The following is a 20,092-nucleotide window of genomic DNA, read 5'->3' as shown; positions in this document are numbered from 1 at the left end:
CTTTGGCAAGGGACTATTTTAACTCTTCCCTACCACTCATGCCTTTTCAAGTGGCCGTTAACTTGGGTCCTCTTTCCCCTTCATCCCCCCAGTTCTATCTTCTTTCTATATTGCCTTGAAACAGAAACTGGAGGGACTTCTGACACAGTGAAATGCCTGGACTCAGGACCGAAGAGGGGCCCCTAACCGTTGTAGGAAGGTCCACCCGGTAGTTCAAGTCTCCCAGCCAGAAGAGATGTGTAAAGCGGTGAGTGATGTTAAATGGACTTAGCTTCTTATCTCCCAGTGTCAGGAAACGCAGAATGCTTGTGTAGTTTTGGTTTCGTCTAGCAAGACAAGAAAAGGCTGACTGACAGACTGAACCACGACAGCGGTCCCCAGTGCCTGAGACTGCTGCTTTACTGAATCCAGTTCAGCTCAGGATACAGAGAAAACCAGGATTTAAGCCTTCTTTTTCTTTAGAACACCCAACATCCTCTCACCCAGCTCCAGGGGACAGCTAGGCAAATGCTTAGGAATGACCACGAACGATGCAACTGTAATTGAACCCATGCAGAGGCAACTGCAGAAGCAGACAGCAATCTATGTGCTGCCTCTGCACCTGCCTCAGACAAAGAAACCAAAACATCCAAAAGGACCAGAAGGGTTTCCCTTCCCCATGCCAGGAGAGGAGAATGCCTCTGGGGCCTGCACAGTGATGTACCACTCTGCCCAGACAACCTGGCAAGTGTGGGTGCAGAGACATGCTGTGGGGAGGAGGAGGCAGGAGCTAGGTGTCCATCTCATGTGCAACCAGGGGAATTCTCAGGTGCTGTAGAGCAGCCTGCTGGGCAGCACTATAGCTTAAGGTAGCTCCTGATCGCTCTGCTTTAGGCCAAGGCCTGTTTCTGACTCTGAAACAGCCCAAAAACACAGGTTCAAAAGTTGGCCTGGAGCTACCTTTAACTGTTCCAGTAGACAGTGATTTTCCACTTGGTCCACCCTAAAGGCCCAGGCTCAAATCTCTGACCTCATTTCTAGACAGTGGAAGGCAGCTAATTCTGCTGCCTGGGATCTACTCTAAGGGAAAGGGAGCTCCTGGTGACAAAGCACCTGGACAAGAGTCCCAGGACACTGCGTTCCTGGACCTGGGTCTGGGCTTGGTCCCAGGAAGATGTTCCCAAGAGGATATTCCCTTGGTTAGCATATCTCTTCACTCCAGCTCTCCTTAGGCCCAGAACAGTTCCTTCAAACTGCATAACATTCCTAAACTGGTCCTCAGCCAGTACCAGGATCTGGAGCCACATTTGCTCCCAATCTTGCACTGAACTTGGCCCAGCCAGGCTCCAAGATGCTACTCTTTCAATTTGTAGTTTAACAATTTGGTATATACAATGAGGTATCAGAGAGAAGGCAACCACTTTGATCCTCTAGTTAGATTTCCTGCATAATACAGGTCAGGGAAATTCACATATTATCTCCTATGTCAACCCCTGCATAGATAGATATGCTTTACCTGTGCTTCTTTTCACTTCCTGAAGTCAAATGGCTGTTAACAAACCCGAAGGAGGTTCCATTAAACATGAATGACACCCCCACAGCTCCTTTATTACCTAAGAAAAGCAAGAAGGTGGAAAAAAACCCTGTTAATAAGTAAATTCACCTCCAGACTGAGTGGCACTGGTAACAAAGATTATGAAATACATAACACTTCTTAAGTGAAGTGGGGGGATGGAGCAAAGGGTGAGGCAGGCCAAATCAGGAAAGAAAGAATGAGCATGTGCAGTACAGAATGTAGGTAAGGTTTTACTAAAGAAGGCTAAAAAAGACAAACTGGGATAAAAGCAAGTTTAATATCACTCTGAAGCCCAGCCCCACCCTCCCAGTCAGGGGTGAAAGATGCAGGGAGAAATGCATCCAAGTCCAGGATTGAGTACACATTCTGGCAGATCTCCCTTCCCACCACCCCTTCTCTGCAGGGTAAGATATTTGTCTGTCTTGGTGAAGATAAATCTAGTTTGGCCAGGGCTGTGACTCAAATATTCCAGGCTGGGGAAGACCAGGGTAGCAGGAACATGATCAGAGGGAGAGAGCTGTTTCCTGTGAGAGTCCTGGTGAAGCTCAGGCCCACTGATGAGATTGTTTCCTCACCCAGCGTGTTTGCAATTCCTGTTTTTACATTGTCTGTGGAGATATGGCTTATCCGGTTCTCATGTTCTGGCTTGGCCAAGACAACAACCCTGATGTTCCAGAGTGTATGGATCGCGATCTGCCAAGGGACGGGAGGCAACAGATACATTACTGCTTATAGGCATTAGATGTACTACATCTCATCCACAGCTTCCTCAAACTCCATGACTCACTCCCAATGTTACTTTTTTTGGTTTTCTGTGGTTTTCTTTGAGTGGAGGACCCACACTCCTGTGTTGTGTGTAGACATTTCCCTAGATCACCTTGTTTGCACAAAACACAACTTCCTATGATCACAAGCAAATCAGCCATCAAAGCAGTCACTATCTACAATGGCCTTTCAGGTAAGTCTAAAAACCCAATGTCCCAGCTGGATCTGTCTCTAAAAGCAAGCCATAATTTTACAATTTCCTCCTCTAAGATGAATATTCCTTTGTTAAAATGACACCATCACCTAACCAAAGTAAGCAGACTGCTTTGAGGGGATCTAAGATCAGAGTTGTCCTTTGCTCCCAGCCTGACAAGCACTGGGCATGTTCTCACAGGCTGAATGCTCTGACTTTGGAAGGTATCATTTGCAGCAAGATCTCCAGCTGATATGAGAGATGTATCTTAAGAGGGTCACAGGCACACCCAGCCCCTCCTCTCTCAGATGTCTGATCACTGCAGCATGGGGACTTTGAGAGGAGGGATGCTTAGGCAAAATCACTGTTTACTCCCATTTTTCCCCTAGCTGCTCTGATGTGTGCTAGCTTCTTTTCTCTCTGAGCTTTATGGAGTAAAAGAGACTCCTCACCACTTTAAAGCTGATACTGGTGATTTCCTGTAAAGATTGTCTCAGAATCTCCAGCCATTCCTTCTCCCCTTGGGGATCCTCCTGTGTGCCAATCACATAGATGTCATGGGGGATGTAGTCAGCTGTGTCATCCCGGGTCTTTCCCTGCCCTTTAGAAAGGAACCAGGATGTGATCTTCTTTGGTGGAGGCGCCGCACCTTTAGCAAATCACAAACCAAAGTGAGTTAAAACACTCTCAGTCAGATCCCTAGGGATAGTGACTTCATGGGGATTAAATCCACACAGTCCAGAGCTATGGGCAAAAAGAATGGACTTGGTGTACAAATGAAGGCCCATAGGCCTAATTTGTGCCTGACACAAGGAAATCCCAGTGGAAGGGGCTGATACCCTGCCATCTCATCCTTAGGGAAGGGGACATTCTCTGTACTCTGCCAGTCCCCCATCTGCTGCAACTGCCCACCAAGGCCACTGGCAGCCAGTAATGCAGAGTGTGTTCCACCAGAGACAGGCACTTCCTGTAGGCTGGGGTGCTATAGGGCTGGTATAACTCTGCTTTACCACCCCTCTCACCTGTACTGAGCCCATTTGTGCTGTAGCTGAGGAACTGAATTTGTGAGTTTAATAGCATTAACATGTTGGCTCATATCAGTTAAAACAAAACATCTGCTCAAAATGGGAGAAATAGATGCATCTTGGTTTTACTAGACACAGAGGATAAATTCCCATCTCAGGCCAGAGGTAGGTGGTTCCTCCTAAGTATGTTTAGGAATGGCAGGAGTGTAGTCACTGGACATGTCCCTTTACACTGATCATGCCCTCTAGCAACAAGCTGGGGGTGGGGAGAAGGAGAAGGGGGAAGACATATGGCTATGATGCCAGCCCTGGGCCTCCCAAGCATTTCCCTTACACTGGAGAGATTGCCAAATAGCTTGCCATCCTGATTTATGGCCCCTTTGTTCTGGAGCAATGCAAAGGGACACCTGTGGGAATCTGTCCTGGAAATCAACTCCCTCTCCTGTCCCAGTGGAAGACTCTCTTCTACACAGGTCCCTGACAGAACAAATAGATAAAATCTGGATTTCAGCATGCCCCATGAAAAAGTAGGTCAAGGTCAAGGTTAAGGTTGATGCAAATATCTGGAGGAATGTAGGAAGGACCAGGCAAGAGGGGGGCTCATACCCATGTTCCAGGTCCCAATGAAGATGGTTATCATGTCAGGCTCTGGTTGCTCAGAGTGTTTATTCTTCATTTGCTGTAGAAGCTGGCAGAACCCTTCTCTCTTCTGCATGGGAAGGAGCAGAGACACAAATCATGAGATGACTGGCTCAACTGACAGAGCCACAGTTCCTTCTGAAAGAAGAACTAGCTAAACAGGAAACGCCCAGAACATCCAATGGGCCGAGCTGCTCTCTCTCTGTTCGCCTGCAGGCTCCACAGAGGCTGCTTCTGCCTGTAGCACTTGCTTAGGCCCTCTCTAAATCATAAGGAAAGGTGATATGCCTTTAGTTAGCACACATTACCTGCTTGTTCTAAAAAGCGTAGTGCAGACAAGGCTGTGGTTTACTTTAATACATGTGAAGCTGCTCAAGTGGAAGACCAGATTTCTGGGAGCATGTGGTAATGGCAGTGCACTGCATATACACAGAAGTTTTCAAGTGTTTTGATTACAGTACAATAGCCTAATCTAGACATGGCCTCAGAAGGTTTTAAGATGGGGGAATGATTTTGGCTTAACTGCCCCACCAACTGCCTTTGCCAGCCACTGATCATCCAATGAGTGCTGTAGCCTGTTCTGATTCATTGGGGATTATTACTGTGTTGATGCTGTATGGTCTGTCCATTCACCCTTGCTTTTACTAAATGCTCCCAGGCTACGTGAAAAAACATTACTTGAGCAGAGCAGATTAAATCCCATAAATCCCCTTGTTAGTTCCATGCCCAAAGGGGATATGGCCTTCCACCCCTTGCTCAAAATATGAAGTAAGGGACTGCATTGTCCCATACCTTGGAGTCAGAAAACACATATTCCTTCCGCTGTGTTTTCTCTTTTTCAGTCTCCAGCACAATCACCAGTTTGTTAGGGAACTTCTGGGACTTGATGAGCTGCAGGACTAAGCAGAGGCTGAGTGTCACCAACATAACTTTAGACATCAGCGCGCAACAGAAATCCTCCCCACTGTTCAGAAACCAGTGTTTCCCCCAGACACCCCTCTTCTGAAATCTGGGGCCTCCTTTGCTCTGCATGTAGAAGCTGCCATTTTATAACCTTTACTGAGTACATATTCCAGCCAAGGCTGCCTCTGAAAAATGCTTCGCAAGTGCAGCCTGGAACCAAAACTTTTTCTAAGATGCTTTCAGTCTTTTTTTCTAAGACACACAATGGGCCATGGGCCACAGGGACCCACCAAGAGTACTTCATCTCAACCAACACCTCTTCCTGTGGAAAACCTACAAATACTACTAGCCATTGTATGGAACGTATGCAGAGAAGGGGAACCTACTTGTCCCCCTCCAAATTTTTTTGGAACTAACATGAAAGTCAAGGACAAGCTGCCTTTTAAATCTGAACATTTCTCAGCATTTTGATTAGTTGTGCTCAGAGGGAGAGCAGTGCTCTGGTGAAATGTCAAAACAGAAATTAGATAGGGGTGAAGTAAGAGACCTTTTTTCAAAGATCCGGTTTATACTTTGAAATGAGGAGGGAAAAAACCTCCTTCCTGTTTGAGGTCTAACCTGATCCATACCCTGAATTATGGAGTCCTGCCATCTTACAGACAACCTCTCCTTTCTGCTTCCCAGGGAGCCAATTTGTACTCCTCCCCCATTAACAAGCTAGGGAAGAGGAAGCGAGATCTGATGTTGAAGATGGTTTTGTCCCATATCCTTTAGCACGGACATAGGCAATTATTTGCCTGGAGAGCCCCTTAGGGAGTTTTGGTGAGCTGTTGTGGGCTGGGTCAACACCCAACCATGCCTCCTGCCGCAACAGCTCACCAAAACTCCCTAAGTGGTAGATTACTAGACCTGTCCAGGGGCACCAGACGTAGTGGGGTGGTCCCAGCCCTGCCCGCCTGTCCCACTCCCCGGCACTGTTCCCTGCCTGCTGGCAGCCCCATCCCATCTGCCCAGCTGAGTACACCCTGCCCGCAGGGTTCCCGGGCCAGTCTCCATGGAGACCCCGCTTGCCTGCTCCATCTGGCATCCCCAGCAATGGGTGCAGGGTGGACGGGCCAGGGTGCTCAGGCAGCCAGAAGAAGCCACTGCCACCAGGTCTGCTGGGAAGCAGAGTCCAACCACCACACTGCCCCAGGCCCCCAGCCGCAGTGGGACCAGTTGTGGCCCAGACTGCCTCACAAGCTTGGGCTGGGCAGGGCCCAGGGACCCTTCTTGGACTAGATAAAATCCACTGGCAGGCCATATCCAGCTGATAGGTCATATTTTGCTTGCCTCTGCTTTAGCACCTAAGCAGTTCTGAACACCAGCCAGGAAAGATAGATCAGATGCTGCTCTCAACCACTGTCAGTAACAGGTCATTTTCCTAGGGAGTCCTAGGTGAAAGCTCTGTCTGCTATTTTTTGCTGTGTTTAGAATTGGAGTCCAAAGAGGAATAAGAAAAATAATTTCCCCCAATAAAAATCTTTAGTCAACTACACGAAGAGGATTTCAAGGAGAGACTACAAAAAAGCATTTTTACTTGGCCTTCATAGAACAAAACTAGCAGAACCCTCCAGGAAGGATCCAGATCAATATTTAAATATAGACAGAGAGGAAAGCAATCTAAACAGTAAGCTGAAACAAAACATTTTGACTATTTTTCCCTCAGAAAATTACACTGAAAATGACATGTTTCTGAAAAAGGTTTAAGTTTTTAAGAAAACCATATTTTAAAAGAAAAATGTTCCAGTGAATAATTTACAGTTAACTTCAAGAGAAATTTTCCATCAAGGCCTGCTCCCTTCCTTGCAGACATTCTGCCACTATCTTAATTTATAACTGAAAACCATATGACCTGACCAGGAAACTGAGTCTCATCGATAGACCTTTGCAACAGAATTGATGTCCTAAAATCTGCAGCCTGCCTCTTACTGATCAGTCTAGGTTGGCTGGAACCTTGCAGGAGAGCACTCAAGGCCTAGCAGACATACATGCACATTGGATCAGATCTCACTCCTATTGGGATCCCCTGGCTTCCATGGGACCAGAATTCAACCCCTCATTTGGGACCCTGGGCATCTTACTTTTCTTCTGGTTGTAGAACTTGTCTTCTGGACCATCCTTTGCTCTCTTGATAATCAGCTTCCCCATCTCCACATCAACCTTCAGGTGTATTTTAGGGGAAATTCCTAGTGAATCTGCTTTCACCTATTGGAAAATGGAGAAATTTTTCATAAATCAGTTTCTACACTTTGGCCAGATGTACCAGAAATGTGCAGACATATTTCTGCATGGCCTGACTTCATTGTGCCATTCCCAACAGACAGCTCTGAGATACTACTACAGTTCTGGTGTAACATCCAGGTATTTTGAGCTCCAGGACATAGCCATATTATTTCTATCACAGGACAGCGCCAATACACATTCCTACATTCAGTGTCCTTCTCTAGAATGACAGGAATTGCTAAAAGATTCAATTTACCTCAAAGGTTATGGGAGGGATGAGGGAACGCCGGTGTGTTGAATCAGGACCTTCAATCAACAATGTTTTCACCTGTAAAAGTTCACACACACAGTTTTGAGTTGGTCAAGCCTACACTTGACTTGAGAGAGAGCAGGACAAGAGCGTGGCACAGAATTCTCACTACAAGGGTGGGTGTTTGCTGATAATGAAAGGAGTATATATGTAATGCCAACAGGAGATGAAGAAGAATGCAGGAGTACAAGAGTTATAAATCACTACCTTGTCTTCAATGGAGGACAGCAAAGAAATCAGCTGATTGAGCTTCAGTACAACATTGACTGGACTGGCTTCACCAAGCAACTGGTAACCAGGGCATAAAAAAAAAAGAGAGAAATGCAAGAGTTCTGAACCCAAAGACCTAGGATAGAAGCTGTGTTCATCTCCCAGGCACACCTGGCAGAAGGGGCAGCAAGGTTTATGTAGCCTCTGCCTAACCCATTGCTTCTCAGTCTTTTCAACCACAAGCCACACCTCATCAGACTCAAGGCACGCCACCATTTCTTTTGTGAACTGAACAGCACCCATTTTAAAAACTAATGTATTTATTAGAGTACTTACCTCCTTGCAGAGAGGCCAGGCAGTGTAGGCAGAGGAGCAGACAGACAAGGCTGCCCTTACCTACTTTTCTCCTCACACATGGAGCCAGAACCTGCCCTTATCTGCTTATATCCTCACACCTCACTTATCTCCTCACATTTCCTACAACACCTTTCAAAGGATCTTGTGGCACTCTAATGGTGCCCTAACACCAGGGTTGAGAATCACAGGTTTAATCCCACACAGGTTGCACCGAATTTGACTGAACATGCAACAGTGATGGGTTGATAGAGGGACAGATTTGCAGACCTGGAACATGATCAAGTGGGGGCTGGGCATGCAGGGGAGTTGAATTGCTGACAGAAAGACACATTTGTATGCCCATGTTGAATATGCAGATAGTGTGGGCTTATGGTTTTCAGATCTACAGGCAGGATTCAGTTGGACATGTGATTGAGGTGAATGGATGGAAAAGATTTGTCAGGGAAAAAAGGTGGAGTTAAACTGATGAAAAGATTAATTCAAAATTGTAGGCCACAAAGGGAGGGAGACTGGATAAACAAAAGACCTGGGAAACTTTGCTGCACTCTCCTTCCGAGACAGGGAGCAGCAGAAGGCAGAGAGAACTGTGGGTTAGTTGAAAACATGGTTATGTAACACACTTTGTGCCCTGCATACTGCAGCCAGAAACAGGCTAAAGAGAACAGAGGTGTTAACTGATCACCCATATCCCAGCAGTCGCTGCAGTGCAACAAGCACAACAAATCCCTCCTCCCCATCCTCAGTGCTGGATGGACAATCTCATTCCTCCTTATCCTCCATCCCCCACTTGCAACAGGACTTACCTGCGGCCGCTGATGGAGACCTGGGTGCAGCTGCTGGTCAAACACCTTCTGTATGGACTCCAGGGAAGGAAGAGTCCGTGATGCCTCGCTGAGAATACAAAAACAGGCCAAATGTCAAAGGGTACTGCAGGGTCTGTGCAGGGAAGCTGGTGCCGGGTTGCATTGGTCAATGATAGGAAGCAAAAAGCAGGCTAATGAGCTGAAACAATTAATGCTGTGCAAGTCAGTACTGAGTCAGTCAGGTCAGTGCTAACACTGAAAAATCATCACAGCAGGGTGAATATATGACAGCAAGCACAACCAGCATCGGCTCCTTTTAATAAGCCTCCCTCCAGCTGCTGAAGTGGAGGTAGCCAGTAAGGGAGGAAATGCATTTTATATTTTCCAATAAATGCATCAAAGGGGGTTGTGACACAGAGGGTGTGAATGAATTGGCCTTTGGTCTCCTGCATTCAAATCTGGGATAAGTTACCACTGAAATCCATTTAACAATCCTAAATTTAGTCACAGGGGATGACTGCCTAGCACAAAGCCATTGGACAACTTTGGTGCAAATGACTCTCTCTGCTAATGACATGGCTTATTACAAGAAATGGAGCCAGGTCCTGCAGGTCAGAACCAAGGTGAACTTGGAGAACAAAGCTGAGAAGTTTGCATTGTGACTAATCAGCAGCCAATGCAAACTTTCCAAAGTGTGAATGTTTGAGTGTCTCCATTCAATTCACTGGAAAAGGTACTCTACAGTGTGCCAAAGGGTCTCTGAAAATCAGACTAATTTATTGATTTAAATGCCTAAGGTAGGAACCCAAATTTGGAATTCCAGTCTGTCTTGTCCAAGGTCACATGGGAGTATATGGCGGAGCTGGCAGCCCAGACCTCCTGGGGTAGGGGTCAACAATGTTTTTGGCCGGAGTGCCAAGAACACCCCAACCTCAACCAATGCCTCTACTTGGCATGCCGGGGCAGATGGCAGGGAATGGCAAAAGGTCCGATCCTCACTACTGGCAGTAGGTGCATACACACCTCCAGAAGGATAGTGTGGGAGGTGCCGGGATTGCGCTGCCCTGACCCCTTCCCTGCCGTGCACCCCAACACATGTGTGCAGGCTGCAAACAGCTGCATCAGGGTCTGGAGCCCTAGCCCAGCTCCGTGGCCGGTGATGGCGGCACGCACACCTCAGCGCACAGAGCAGGGAAGGGTTAGGGTGTCCACTGACACATCCCCCACAATACAGGACATCCCTTTGGTAGGGGGGACACAGACCCCTGGCCCCTTCGGCCAATCAGCAATGAGGGGCAGGGCCACCACATATAGGCCACCTCTCTCCCTCCCTCCTTGGCTGGCTCTGACCCCAGCAGCTCCTGGCTGTGCACTGCCCAACTCCTAGGCACAGCCAATAGAATCGTGAGGACAAATGACTGACATATATTTCCACCAATTAACTGAAAAACAGGCCTTTTTGTAGTCCATTCCTTATTGAGAAATGGACAGGAGACAAAATGTTTAAAAACAAGATGGTTCACTATAAAACAGGACCAAAGGCCACCCTATGAAGGGGCCAGGGCAGCGCAACCCTGGCCATCCTCTGCCATTGGCCTGTAGGCACACATGCCCCTGCCACAAGCAACAAGCTGGACGGGGACTCTGCAGACCTCACTGTTGGGTCTCTGGACCCCGGTACAGTTGTTTGTAGCCTCCCAGCCGCCTGGCACAGCCAACCCAGGCTCTGGACAGCTGCTGCCTGCCACGGAGCCTGGGCTGCTTACAGCCTCCCAGCTGCCTGCTGTCAGCAGCCTGGGCCCCAGGGCTGGTGGCAGCTGCCCAGAGCCCAGGCTGGCTGTGGTGTGCAAAGCAAAATGGCCTCACATGCCACGCTCCAGCACATGTGCCATGGGTTGCTGACTCCTGCCCTGGGGCCTGTCTCTGCATCTGGATCTGATTCTAAAGCTCAGGACTCCCACTGGCTTCAGTGGACTTTGAGTCAGGCCCTGTAAGAAGACATTAAGGGTGTAAACTGGAGGTCCCCACTGTAATTGAGAGTGCTTTGAAAGAACCGGTCTCAGTCACAATGATTCCTCGGACCAAACAGAAATTCACTGTTTGTTCCAGCGGGAAGGGGAATCTATCGATTCCAGGGGGAAGGCGACTGCACGCGCATGGAGCTGATACCGGAGCTGTGGAGCCCGACACAGCTGTTTGCACTCTGCCCACTGCTTGCTGCGGCTGCCCAAAGCCCAGGCTGGATACAAACAGCTGCACCGGGCTCCGGAGCCCAGTCACCAGTTCTGTGCTGGGAGTGGGGGACAGACGGAGGCTACATTGCCTCAGGCCCCTTCCACACTGCCCACTCCAAGGCACGGGCGCATGCACTAGTACAGAGCTGATGCCTGGGCTCCGGAGCCCAGCACAGCTGTTTGCAGCCTCCTGGCTGCAGCCTGGGTCCAGCAGCTACCCAGAGTCAGGGTAGCTGCTGACAGCCACAGAGCCCTGGCTGAGGGACAGGAGCTTTGGGTGGAGGGCAAGGGGCACAAGCAGGGCATCTTGCCATGTACCCCCTGCCCTCATTTTGTTTTTCTGGCATGCCAGCACTCCGGCAACTTCCAAGGTAGGCATTGTGGGGGTTTTCAGCAGTCCGGCCAAAAAACATCGCCTATCCCTGTGCTAGAGCAACAGGGCTAACAAGGCAATTAGCAACCAGCCCAGGCAGTCACCTGACCAGTAGGCAGAGCCCTGGGAACACATAAACTTGGGGTTTGGGCTGGCATGCCAGGCCAGCCCTGCTTGCTGCAGGGTCAGGAGCTCCTGCCCAGGAGGAGTACCCAGGGGCACTGGTCAGACCACTTTGCTGCTTGCAGGAAGCCTTAGGCTTGAGGAGCTCACAAGGAGCCAGTCTGGGAGGTTTGCTGGCCCAAGAGTGAAAGAAGATTTGCCCTCATAAAGGAGCAGAGGGCTGCTTCCATTGTTTGGTTATGTTACAGCCCAGGGGCTTATGATTTACCTCACTGTTTTTACCAGCCACAGGCAGGCTGAAGCAGTTATTGAGCCCAGAGTGGGCAGAGAGAGAGGGCACAGCCACATGGGGGCCAGGGGCCCAGTCCCAGAAAGGCCACAGCCACATGGGCCTAGGACCCGGCATACAGGGGCCAGGGGCTTGGTGATGGAAGGCACAAACAGAGATGGAGCCTCAAAGCCAGGTCCAATTCAGTGGGCCCAGGCTAGATGGCCTAGCTAGATTAAAAGGGCAGAGACCAAGGAGGCCGAAGCCCCACAGAGGGAACAATATTACCATAACACCTGCGAAGCATGGGGCATGGTAAAAGGGAGTATTTAGAGCCATGCAATTAGCCCATGAGGCTTTGGGCTGAGGCTTTGGGCACAGTTGATTATAGAGGCCCAACCAGGGGCCTGGGTGCAGACAGAGTGCAGGGTCCAGTTGGACTGAGGCCATGCAAAGGCCTGGGGGCAGCCTCCCTATTCATTTAGATTTCTATCAAGGCCTGGCAGGAGAGTCAGGAGGGAACCCTTGGGATGGAGCAGGGTACAGTCATGGTCACAGAGCCACCAGGGGTGTCATAGCCACCCTGGACCCTGATGTGTTGCATGTGGGGAGAGATTCAGATAGAGAAACCACATGAAAACAAAGACGGTGCCTCTGCTCTGATGAAAAGGCAACACAGCCAGTACAGCCCACAGAAAAGCCACCTGGCTGGACCCATTCAGAATGTGTTTCTGGTGCCATCTCTAAAATTTCTCTGTGCAGAAGCCATGTTATCTAGCATACCCATCACAAAGGGTAAAAGACATCTACATACATTCACTCTTGACAAAACCACAGTGTAGTTTCAATTGCATTCACCACCCCTGTTGTCTTTTCCCCCTGAACTTTGATGTGAAGGAAATTTCATACAGAGCCACTGTCACAGGAAGCTTTACAAACACTTTTGTCCAGGTAGATTTGCTTAAGCGTTGGTGTCCGAAATGCTTGAGCGGCCACCTTGAAAGCCCCACCAACGCTATCCAATCAACCAGCAGAAACAATACCATGTAACTTAATGACCAGTAACCTAGAAGTTTGCTAAGTGAAGATCAGAAACAAGTCATGCTGCATGGTGCTTAAGTAACACAGCGACTGAAACAGAGTCACATGAAACTTTGGAGGAATTCTGAATAGTGAACAAATCCACATGCATTTCTGGGTCATGGCCTTAGCTGCATCAATACAAAGATCCCCTACAGCCAGCTTCCCCAGTCCCTTGAGGATCCCTTTCACTAGGGGAATCCGTGGGAGACGTGAAGCCATACAGTCCTTCTGTTAGAAACTCCACACACACCAGCTTCTGACTCAGAAGACATGGCTTGTGTATCTGCACGCTAGCAGTGTCTGGCTATTGGAATTAATCCTGGGAACAGTTGGTGCATATAAAAGAAACATTTAGGTTGCTCTAATCTGCAGCAAGGAACTGGCCCTTTTCTGAACAACTTGAGGGGAACAGTCCTCTGCATCCCCAGTACGATTCTCTTCAGTTCCAGTAAGTGTCCCTTCAACCTTGCTTGCATTGGGTGTCACAGCTTACTCACCCAAATAGTCACCCAAATAGTCAAACCTCAGCCAACAAACATACAAGGAAAATTCTCAGCGTTCGCACTGAGCGCTGTATCTCCACTGACTGACAGAAGTTATTAAAAAAGCCACCCCTCGAGCACATGGGAATAAAAGAGGCTGGAGCCTCAGACACAATGGAACCAAAGATGGTAGATTAGTGTCAGTCTACTAAAACACCTGCAGTTTCTTTTAACCTTTCCCTAGCATTGTGGAAATATGAAAAGAAACGGGATCTGGTGAGAAAAAGAGAACACAGATGCCTGCGACAGCCTGAGAACCAGCTGCAGATTTCTGGCTGAATCCTTCAGTGAAGCTGGGAAGGAAGCTGAGGTGAATAAATACTAAATTTAGGAAATGCCACTGAATAATTATATTTCAGCAGCTTGTAGGGGAATAAAGTCAAAGCTTTAAGCAACCTCAGAGATTAAAATGGGCGACAAAGCAATTCAGCATCTAAGTATCTGAAAAGTAGCAAACTACAGTGTGACAGTGGGGTTCTCTGGTCAGAAAGTTCACACTGCAAAGCAAATATGAGGCACAGGAAAAGGTTCATTAATGGTGACTGATACTGAAACCTGAGACAGGAGAAAACCTCAAGTTATTGGGAGCTCCCAAGAGAATTGAGAAGAAAAAAATCACCCAGAATTATTCTGAGATAATTTCTGCACATTTTAGGAGGAAACTTGTGTGGAAAAGTGGCACTGGGTGGGGCATATCAAATTCACTCCATTTTCAAGCAAGCAAGTCCATTCAGTGCAGGGGTGCAACAATGCACTCGGGGCAGCTGCCACGTGACTTCCAGTTGCCGTGACTACTGCCGATGTGATTATGCAGCAGTGGTGGCAGCTGTTTCTTTCTACCACTCCTCTCCCTCTCCCAAGTTAATGCCCACCGCGGCTGCCCCAGTAATGCCATGATTTAACTGGCCAGGTTTTAGAAGCCGTCTGCACCTGAGCACCACAAAATGTTTTCACACCCAGAAATTGATCCAATAGTCACTGAGGTCAGGGCTGACTTCACTGGACCGTGGATCAGGCCCCCTCTCTATAAGAAAGAATTCTGTGTTTGCATATGGCAAATTGCACATTCATAGGATTACTCATCTACAGGCTGTGTGGTTTTGACCTTCAAAAACAGTGTATTCAGTGCAGCTCACCTATTGCATAGGGCTTTGAAAAATCAGCCTAGTTAAACCAATTAAGATAAGAACAGAACATTCCATGAAGATAGGCAGTTGTAAAAAAGGGTAGTGAGAAGGGAAAACGTCTTATTTTCCAATTCCATTGTCTTCAATTAACTTTCACCTATAGAAAATTTGGCCTGGAAATATTTCAAGGGAACAAATTATTCTTAATCCGATAGGGAAGCTGGAAATATAAAAACAGAGTTGATGCCTGAGAAAATTAGATATCCGCAGGATTTCTTTTTCTTAGACCATGTAATTCCCTCTAAGGGGAATTAGCAATATTAAAAGATAGATAAAATGGTAAGAATAACAAGATGCATAGCAGGCTCCTTCTGGAGAAAATGAGTTTGCCTACCATTAAAACAACAGGTTAGGCCTATTTGAGAGGCAAGAATTTAATAGATGATTTCTTTTATTGAACCACCGTGGGATAGTAGCATGGTTGGGACAGACTCAGGACAAGCTTTCAGGTGCAAGTGTATTTTTCTTCAGGTCTGAGGAAAAAGCAGGCACAGCAAGAAGTAAAAACAGTCCACAGGGCCATGAAATTGGAGAAAAAAATATATTCCTGGGGGTAGCCAGTAGACAAAGAAGGTAGCTTGGTTAGTGGGAGATCAAGACCTTTCAACAGGCAAGGGGACCATTATCATCTGAGGTGTGAAGAAAGATTTGCAGGAATATGGTAGACTAGCCAACTGCCCTTCAAGAATGACTGAGTGGGGGTGATGGACTGGTACCACTCAACACCCCATGCTGCCGCTGATCTGCCTCTGGCCCTGTGGCCCCCCCGCCACCCCTTGAGGGGGCTGATGCTTTGCCTCAGGTGGCCCCACCACTAATTAATTGCAAAGGCTAATTGATTTATTTCAAGTGGATGAGAAAGGGGCAGAGGGAGCTGTAGGACTGGAGTGTTGAGGAAGCGGCAGTGTCGGCAGAAGGGCTATCATTTTAACTCAAGTGGCCCCATCCCCACCAGCCTGGTCCATGAAGCCAATCAGCGAATGCCATTTGGATAAAACTGTTACAGAGAGGCTCCTACTTCAAATCAGCTGGGCTCACCCGTGTCCAGGAGGGGGGACATGGCCAACCCTTGGATGCGGTGGCGAGGCACATGCTGCGCCGCCAGCACCCCACGCTGCTGTCTCCATAGAGAAGTGGAGGCTCAGTCCCCACTGACGTGGCGGTGCTGTCCCCACCATTCCCCTCTGCCTCCAAGAGGGGACAGTGCCGCCATGATCGTGGGGACTGAGGGGCCAGAGCGCATCACTGGCCTCACCCTCCCACTCCAGCCCCTCAGTCCCCGCTGTCATGTTGGCGTTCCTGTCTGTGCAGAGCGCTCTGATTGATTGTTTCACTAAGCATTGTGACTCGCTGCCGAGACAACCAATCAGAGTGCAAATAAAGCATTACAGACAGACGGACTAAGGCTTTTATAATATTATAAGAATTATAGGGAACCATGAAGTCAATATCTGTGCTCAGTTCTTGGTTCCTAGTGTCCAGCCAGCTTATGAATTTTGTTTTCTGGATGGGAAGACCTAGCTCCTGTCTTTCAACACCACAGGCCTTGTGATCCTTTCTGTACCATGCAGAAAATAAACGCACAGTAGATTCACTGTGCTGGAAGTAGCAGGTTCACAGTTCAAGTGGCACCATTTAAGACTGCGGTGCCAGGACACTGTTAGCATTTCTGGAAGCGAGCCTTTTGTTACCTGAACAGCCCTTTGCAGATGGCTGTGAGCAACTTCTTTAGCTGTGGGAGGCTGCAGGAGCCTGTCTGCACCATTTCCAAGTCACTGGTAATGTGAACCCGCAAGTAATCCTGGATGAGCTTCAGGTGCTCTTCAGAGACACTGTAAAAGAGACAAGCAGCAATTAGTCCATCTGCTACCCCCTACTGCCCAGCAGCTATTTTTTCTGACATGGGAATCTCCACAGCTAGTTCAGACACAACCTCATTTCCAGTGCTGAGCTGCTGTACCCTTGCTTCCTTCTTCAGTGAAAATCTGGAACCCTTAGACTGAGCATGTGGAGCCCCTACAGACAGGCAGACTGCTGAGCTCCCAGTCTACGTTGCCTCCATGCAAGAAAAAAGGGGCTGCGAGGCCTGCGGCTTGCAGTGGAGGTTGTAAAAGATCTGGGGAAGTGGGGGAAAGCAGATTTGCTGCTCTCAAAGGGTGGGGGTGCTGGGGAAGGGCTGAGAACCTGCAGTCGCTGAGCACTGGGGAAGCATGGACCATTTCTCCATTTCTCACCTGTCCATGGCTAGCTCTTTCACTGATGCTCCTGCCTTCCACAAAGCCTCAGCAGAGACTGAAAGCAGAGGGTTGGACTGGAAGCCAGTTTGCTCTTTCCCTAGACAGGAGGTGGGTGGGGTCTAGCACCGGTGGCTGTGACCAGGGATGAGGTAGAAGGAATGATTGGCAGCTTATTCCTCAAAAAATGCAGAAAGCTCTGACAGGCTGCTCTTTCCCCATCCAGAGGCCAAGTACTGCAGGCAGCCAATCAAAACATACTTGTTTCACCTTTTCACCTACCCAACCTGCCAACCCCTCAGCCAGGCCACTCTCCTACCTCCCTGGCAGACACCCAGCCTAACCAACCATGTTCACTGCCACTTGCTATGCCCAGCCCTGTTCTGGCCTGTGTGCAGGACTCCTGTCACCAGCTTCCTCTGGTGCTTGAATGGGTGTCCAGGTGCAACACAGCTACTCTGCATGACAAATGCAAACAATGATGCAGTTATACGGGGCAGGGCTACATTGGGGTAAATCAACTAGGCTCCATTTAAATCACTGGAGACATGCCAACTTGCACTGGTTAAGAAGCAGGCTTGGGATTGCTGATATGATCATTGGGCGCACAACTAATATTCTAGGCTATTTTAGATTTTACTTTGCCATATGACAGAAAATCTCTCTGTTGGGGAGGTCAGAACATTGTTTTACATTTCAGGAAAGTCTTTCTTCCAGAGTATAGAGCAAGCACAACCTTCACGAAGAGCCACTGGCTTTTGGGTCTGATTCTGTCCTCCCATCAGTGTAAAGTAAAAGTGAGCTCAAAAATAGGCCCCATGCCTTTGTTCCCTGACAGGGGAATCAGCAAGAATACACATTCCTCCCTTCCCAAAGGCAGCGCTTCATACACCTCAGGGATGCATCTAGAGTTGATTCTCTTCTGATTATTGCCTGTCTTTCCAGAGAGAGAGCGTGAGAGGAGCGAGGAGGGAGACAACTCCCAAGCTCACCTGCTGGTGTCCTGGTATTGCAGTCGCTGAAGGAGTGTTTCAGAAAGGGACATCTTGCTGATTTCTGGCACCCTGGAGGTCTCATTCAGAGGAGAAACTTCCTTTGTCTCGCTTGGTGGTAGGACCACGAGGAAATTCCGTGGGGGTAACAGAGGTGGGGTAGGTACAGGGTCTAGCACAGAGGAAGGGAAACAGAGGGATGTTGGCAAGATGCCGAGACCACCTGTTCTTCCATCCAGACCTGTGGCAGGTTCTGGCAGTGAAGAATCGACCTGTATTAATGGGCCTTCAGTTTCGGAGCTGAAAAGTTCTGACTTCACAAACCTAAGCTACGATATCAGTAAGGGTTCAATCCTGCTCCCACAGGAGTCAATGTCATTGCCTACCACACCAAGGCCTGTGAGCAGTAACTCTCTGCTGTGCCAGTGGCTTGGTACGTAGCCTTCTCCTTGGTATTTAACTGGTACAAAGCTGCTACAAAGATTAATTGGTTCATGTTTGTGCAACTTTGAAAATAGACATGTGCTACATAAGCACATCATTACTATTGTAAGTAGTAGTAGTAACAATGGCAGCACCCCTGGCCCTGATGGTACCCCACCCCCTGGCCCCACAGCCCCCAAGCAGCAGAAACAACAGGAGTTCAGTGTGATATAACTGGGACCAGAAGATACAAGGAGACGGAGATGTATAGGTTGCCATATCCTGAGAGAACCAACCAGCCAGATTAAACTTCAGCTCACAAAAAGAAGAATGTTGAACCCAACAGATGAAGTGGGTTTAGCAGTTTCCATCCTAGCCAGCAAATAGTTCATAACAAAAGAGTGCAGTAATTTGACATGATTATCAGTTTCTACAGACACAGAAATCTAGTATTCGGTGTTCCTACATCTTTATCGCTGGTAGCATATAAGGAAAGGCATGTTGGAGGGAGAACAAAGAGGCTGCAAAATTAAGAGAAGGAAATGGGTAGAATAAGCAATTATGCACAGAGAAAGGAAATCACACTGGATCTAACCTGCAAATAAATCCCTTTCCACTTAATTCGCTCCGTGACTTGAGCACCTGCCCTGATCATAGAAGCATTCTATGTATTAACCACCTAAACCTCTTTCTCCCATTTTAAGCCCCCAAAGTCATGCCTCTCAGTTCTGTCACAATCCCTATTTGGTAGGAAGTGATTTTAATTAAAACAGTGTTCACCCTTGTTAAAACATTTCCCCTTCACTTTGCAATTCCCATAGTACTTGGCTTGCTAAGTTGTTCTTAAAAAAGGAGTAAGAGTTATTTCTCCTATGAAGATAGGTCTACAACTCTTGTGCAGCTTGTGACTCACAGAACCAGGGCAATAATGAGTAGCAGTTTGTCTGATTGGTACTGATGTCACGCAGGGAAAAAAGGGATTAATATACAACATTAGAGAAAAACCTTAACCTTTAACATTAAATGAAACTCAAATGGCTAATAGTCATAGTCCTTAGTAAACCAGCCCAGGGGAGCTATCAGTCTATTGCAAAGGAAGACTCACCCACGGCTGCCATCTGGGGACTCTATTGCTGATGCCAGCCAAAAGTGCCCCGGAAAGAGGAAGACCTATGCCCACAAACAATAAAACACCCATGAGTAGTCCCCAAACCTCCAAACTTGCATACTAATCAGGATATGCAAAGAAGGAATACATAGTTACCATACATAACCATAGCTGAACCTACACATCATAAGCAGGGTTACCTCAAGGATGTGCAAAGTACAAAAATACACACAGCTAAGCACTACAACTAATAATTATTTTAATCATCCTCAGAATGCTTCTATTTGTGATCATACATTGAAACATCAACACTGTTAACCATTGCAGTAGTAATTTGCAGTAGAAATTTCCATCTCCAGGCCTTGCAGCTCTATCCAAGCTGCACTGCCCCCTTCTCTACTTTGCCCAGGATCAGATAACTACTGGATAAGTACCCTTAAGGCAAGCAGCTGCTAAAGGCAACAGGGGAGGTGGCTAGAGGTTCTTGTGGGCTACAAAGC

General features: G+C 48.0%; 1 protein-coding gene across 2 annotated transcripts in view; it reads right to left on the bottom strand.

The window, feature by feature from the left end:
- Window positions 1-20,092, bottom strand: part of INPP5D (inositol polyphosphate-5-phosphatase D) — an 85,739-nt gene that overhangs the window by 14,538 nt on the left and 51,109 nt on the right. Inside the window, exons 5-16 of one of the 2 annotated variants that reach the window (XM_006261813.4) lie at window positions 18,062-18,233; window positions 16,527-16,667; window positions 9,026-9,113; window positions 7,863-7,943; window positions 7,602-7,673; window positions 7,204-7,327; window positions 4,970-5,076; window positions 4,145-4,247; window positions 2,966-3,162; window positions 2,131-2,248; window positions 1,496-1,592; window positions 188-326 (exon numbers count right to left, since the gene is read on the bottom strand). In XM_006261813.4, coding sequence (XP_006261875.2) covers window positions 188-326; window positions 1,496-1,592; window positions 2,131-2,248; window positions 2,966-3,162; window positions 4,145-4,247; window positions 4,970-5,076; window positions 7,204-7,327; window positions 7,602-7,673; window positions 7,863-7,943; window positions 9,026-9,113; window positions 16,527-16,667; window positions 18,062-18,233 — 1,439 coding nt within the window. Of the gene's footprint in view, window positions 1-187; window positions 327-1,495; window positions 1,593-2,130; window positions 2,249-2,965; window positions 3,163-4,144; window positions 4,248-4,969; window positions 5,077-7,203; window positions 7,328-7,601; window positions 7,674-7,862; window positions 7,944-9,025; window positions 9,114-16,526; window positions 16,668-17,069; window positions 17,152-18,061; window positions 18,234-20,092 lie in introns of those variants that run through there. The other variant, XM_014598959.3, reaches the window with a different exon arrangement.

This window comes from Alligator mississippiensis, chromosome 7, assembly GCF_030867095.1.
Source record: "Alligator mississippiensis isolate rAllMis1 chromosome 7, rAllMis1, whole genome shotgun sequence".
NCBI lineage: Eukaryota > Metazoa > Chordata > Crocodylia > Alligatoridae > Alligator > Alligator mississippiensis.
Note: the sequence above shows the minus strand (reverse complement) of the source record. Positions and strands in the feature narration are given on the sequence as shown.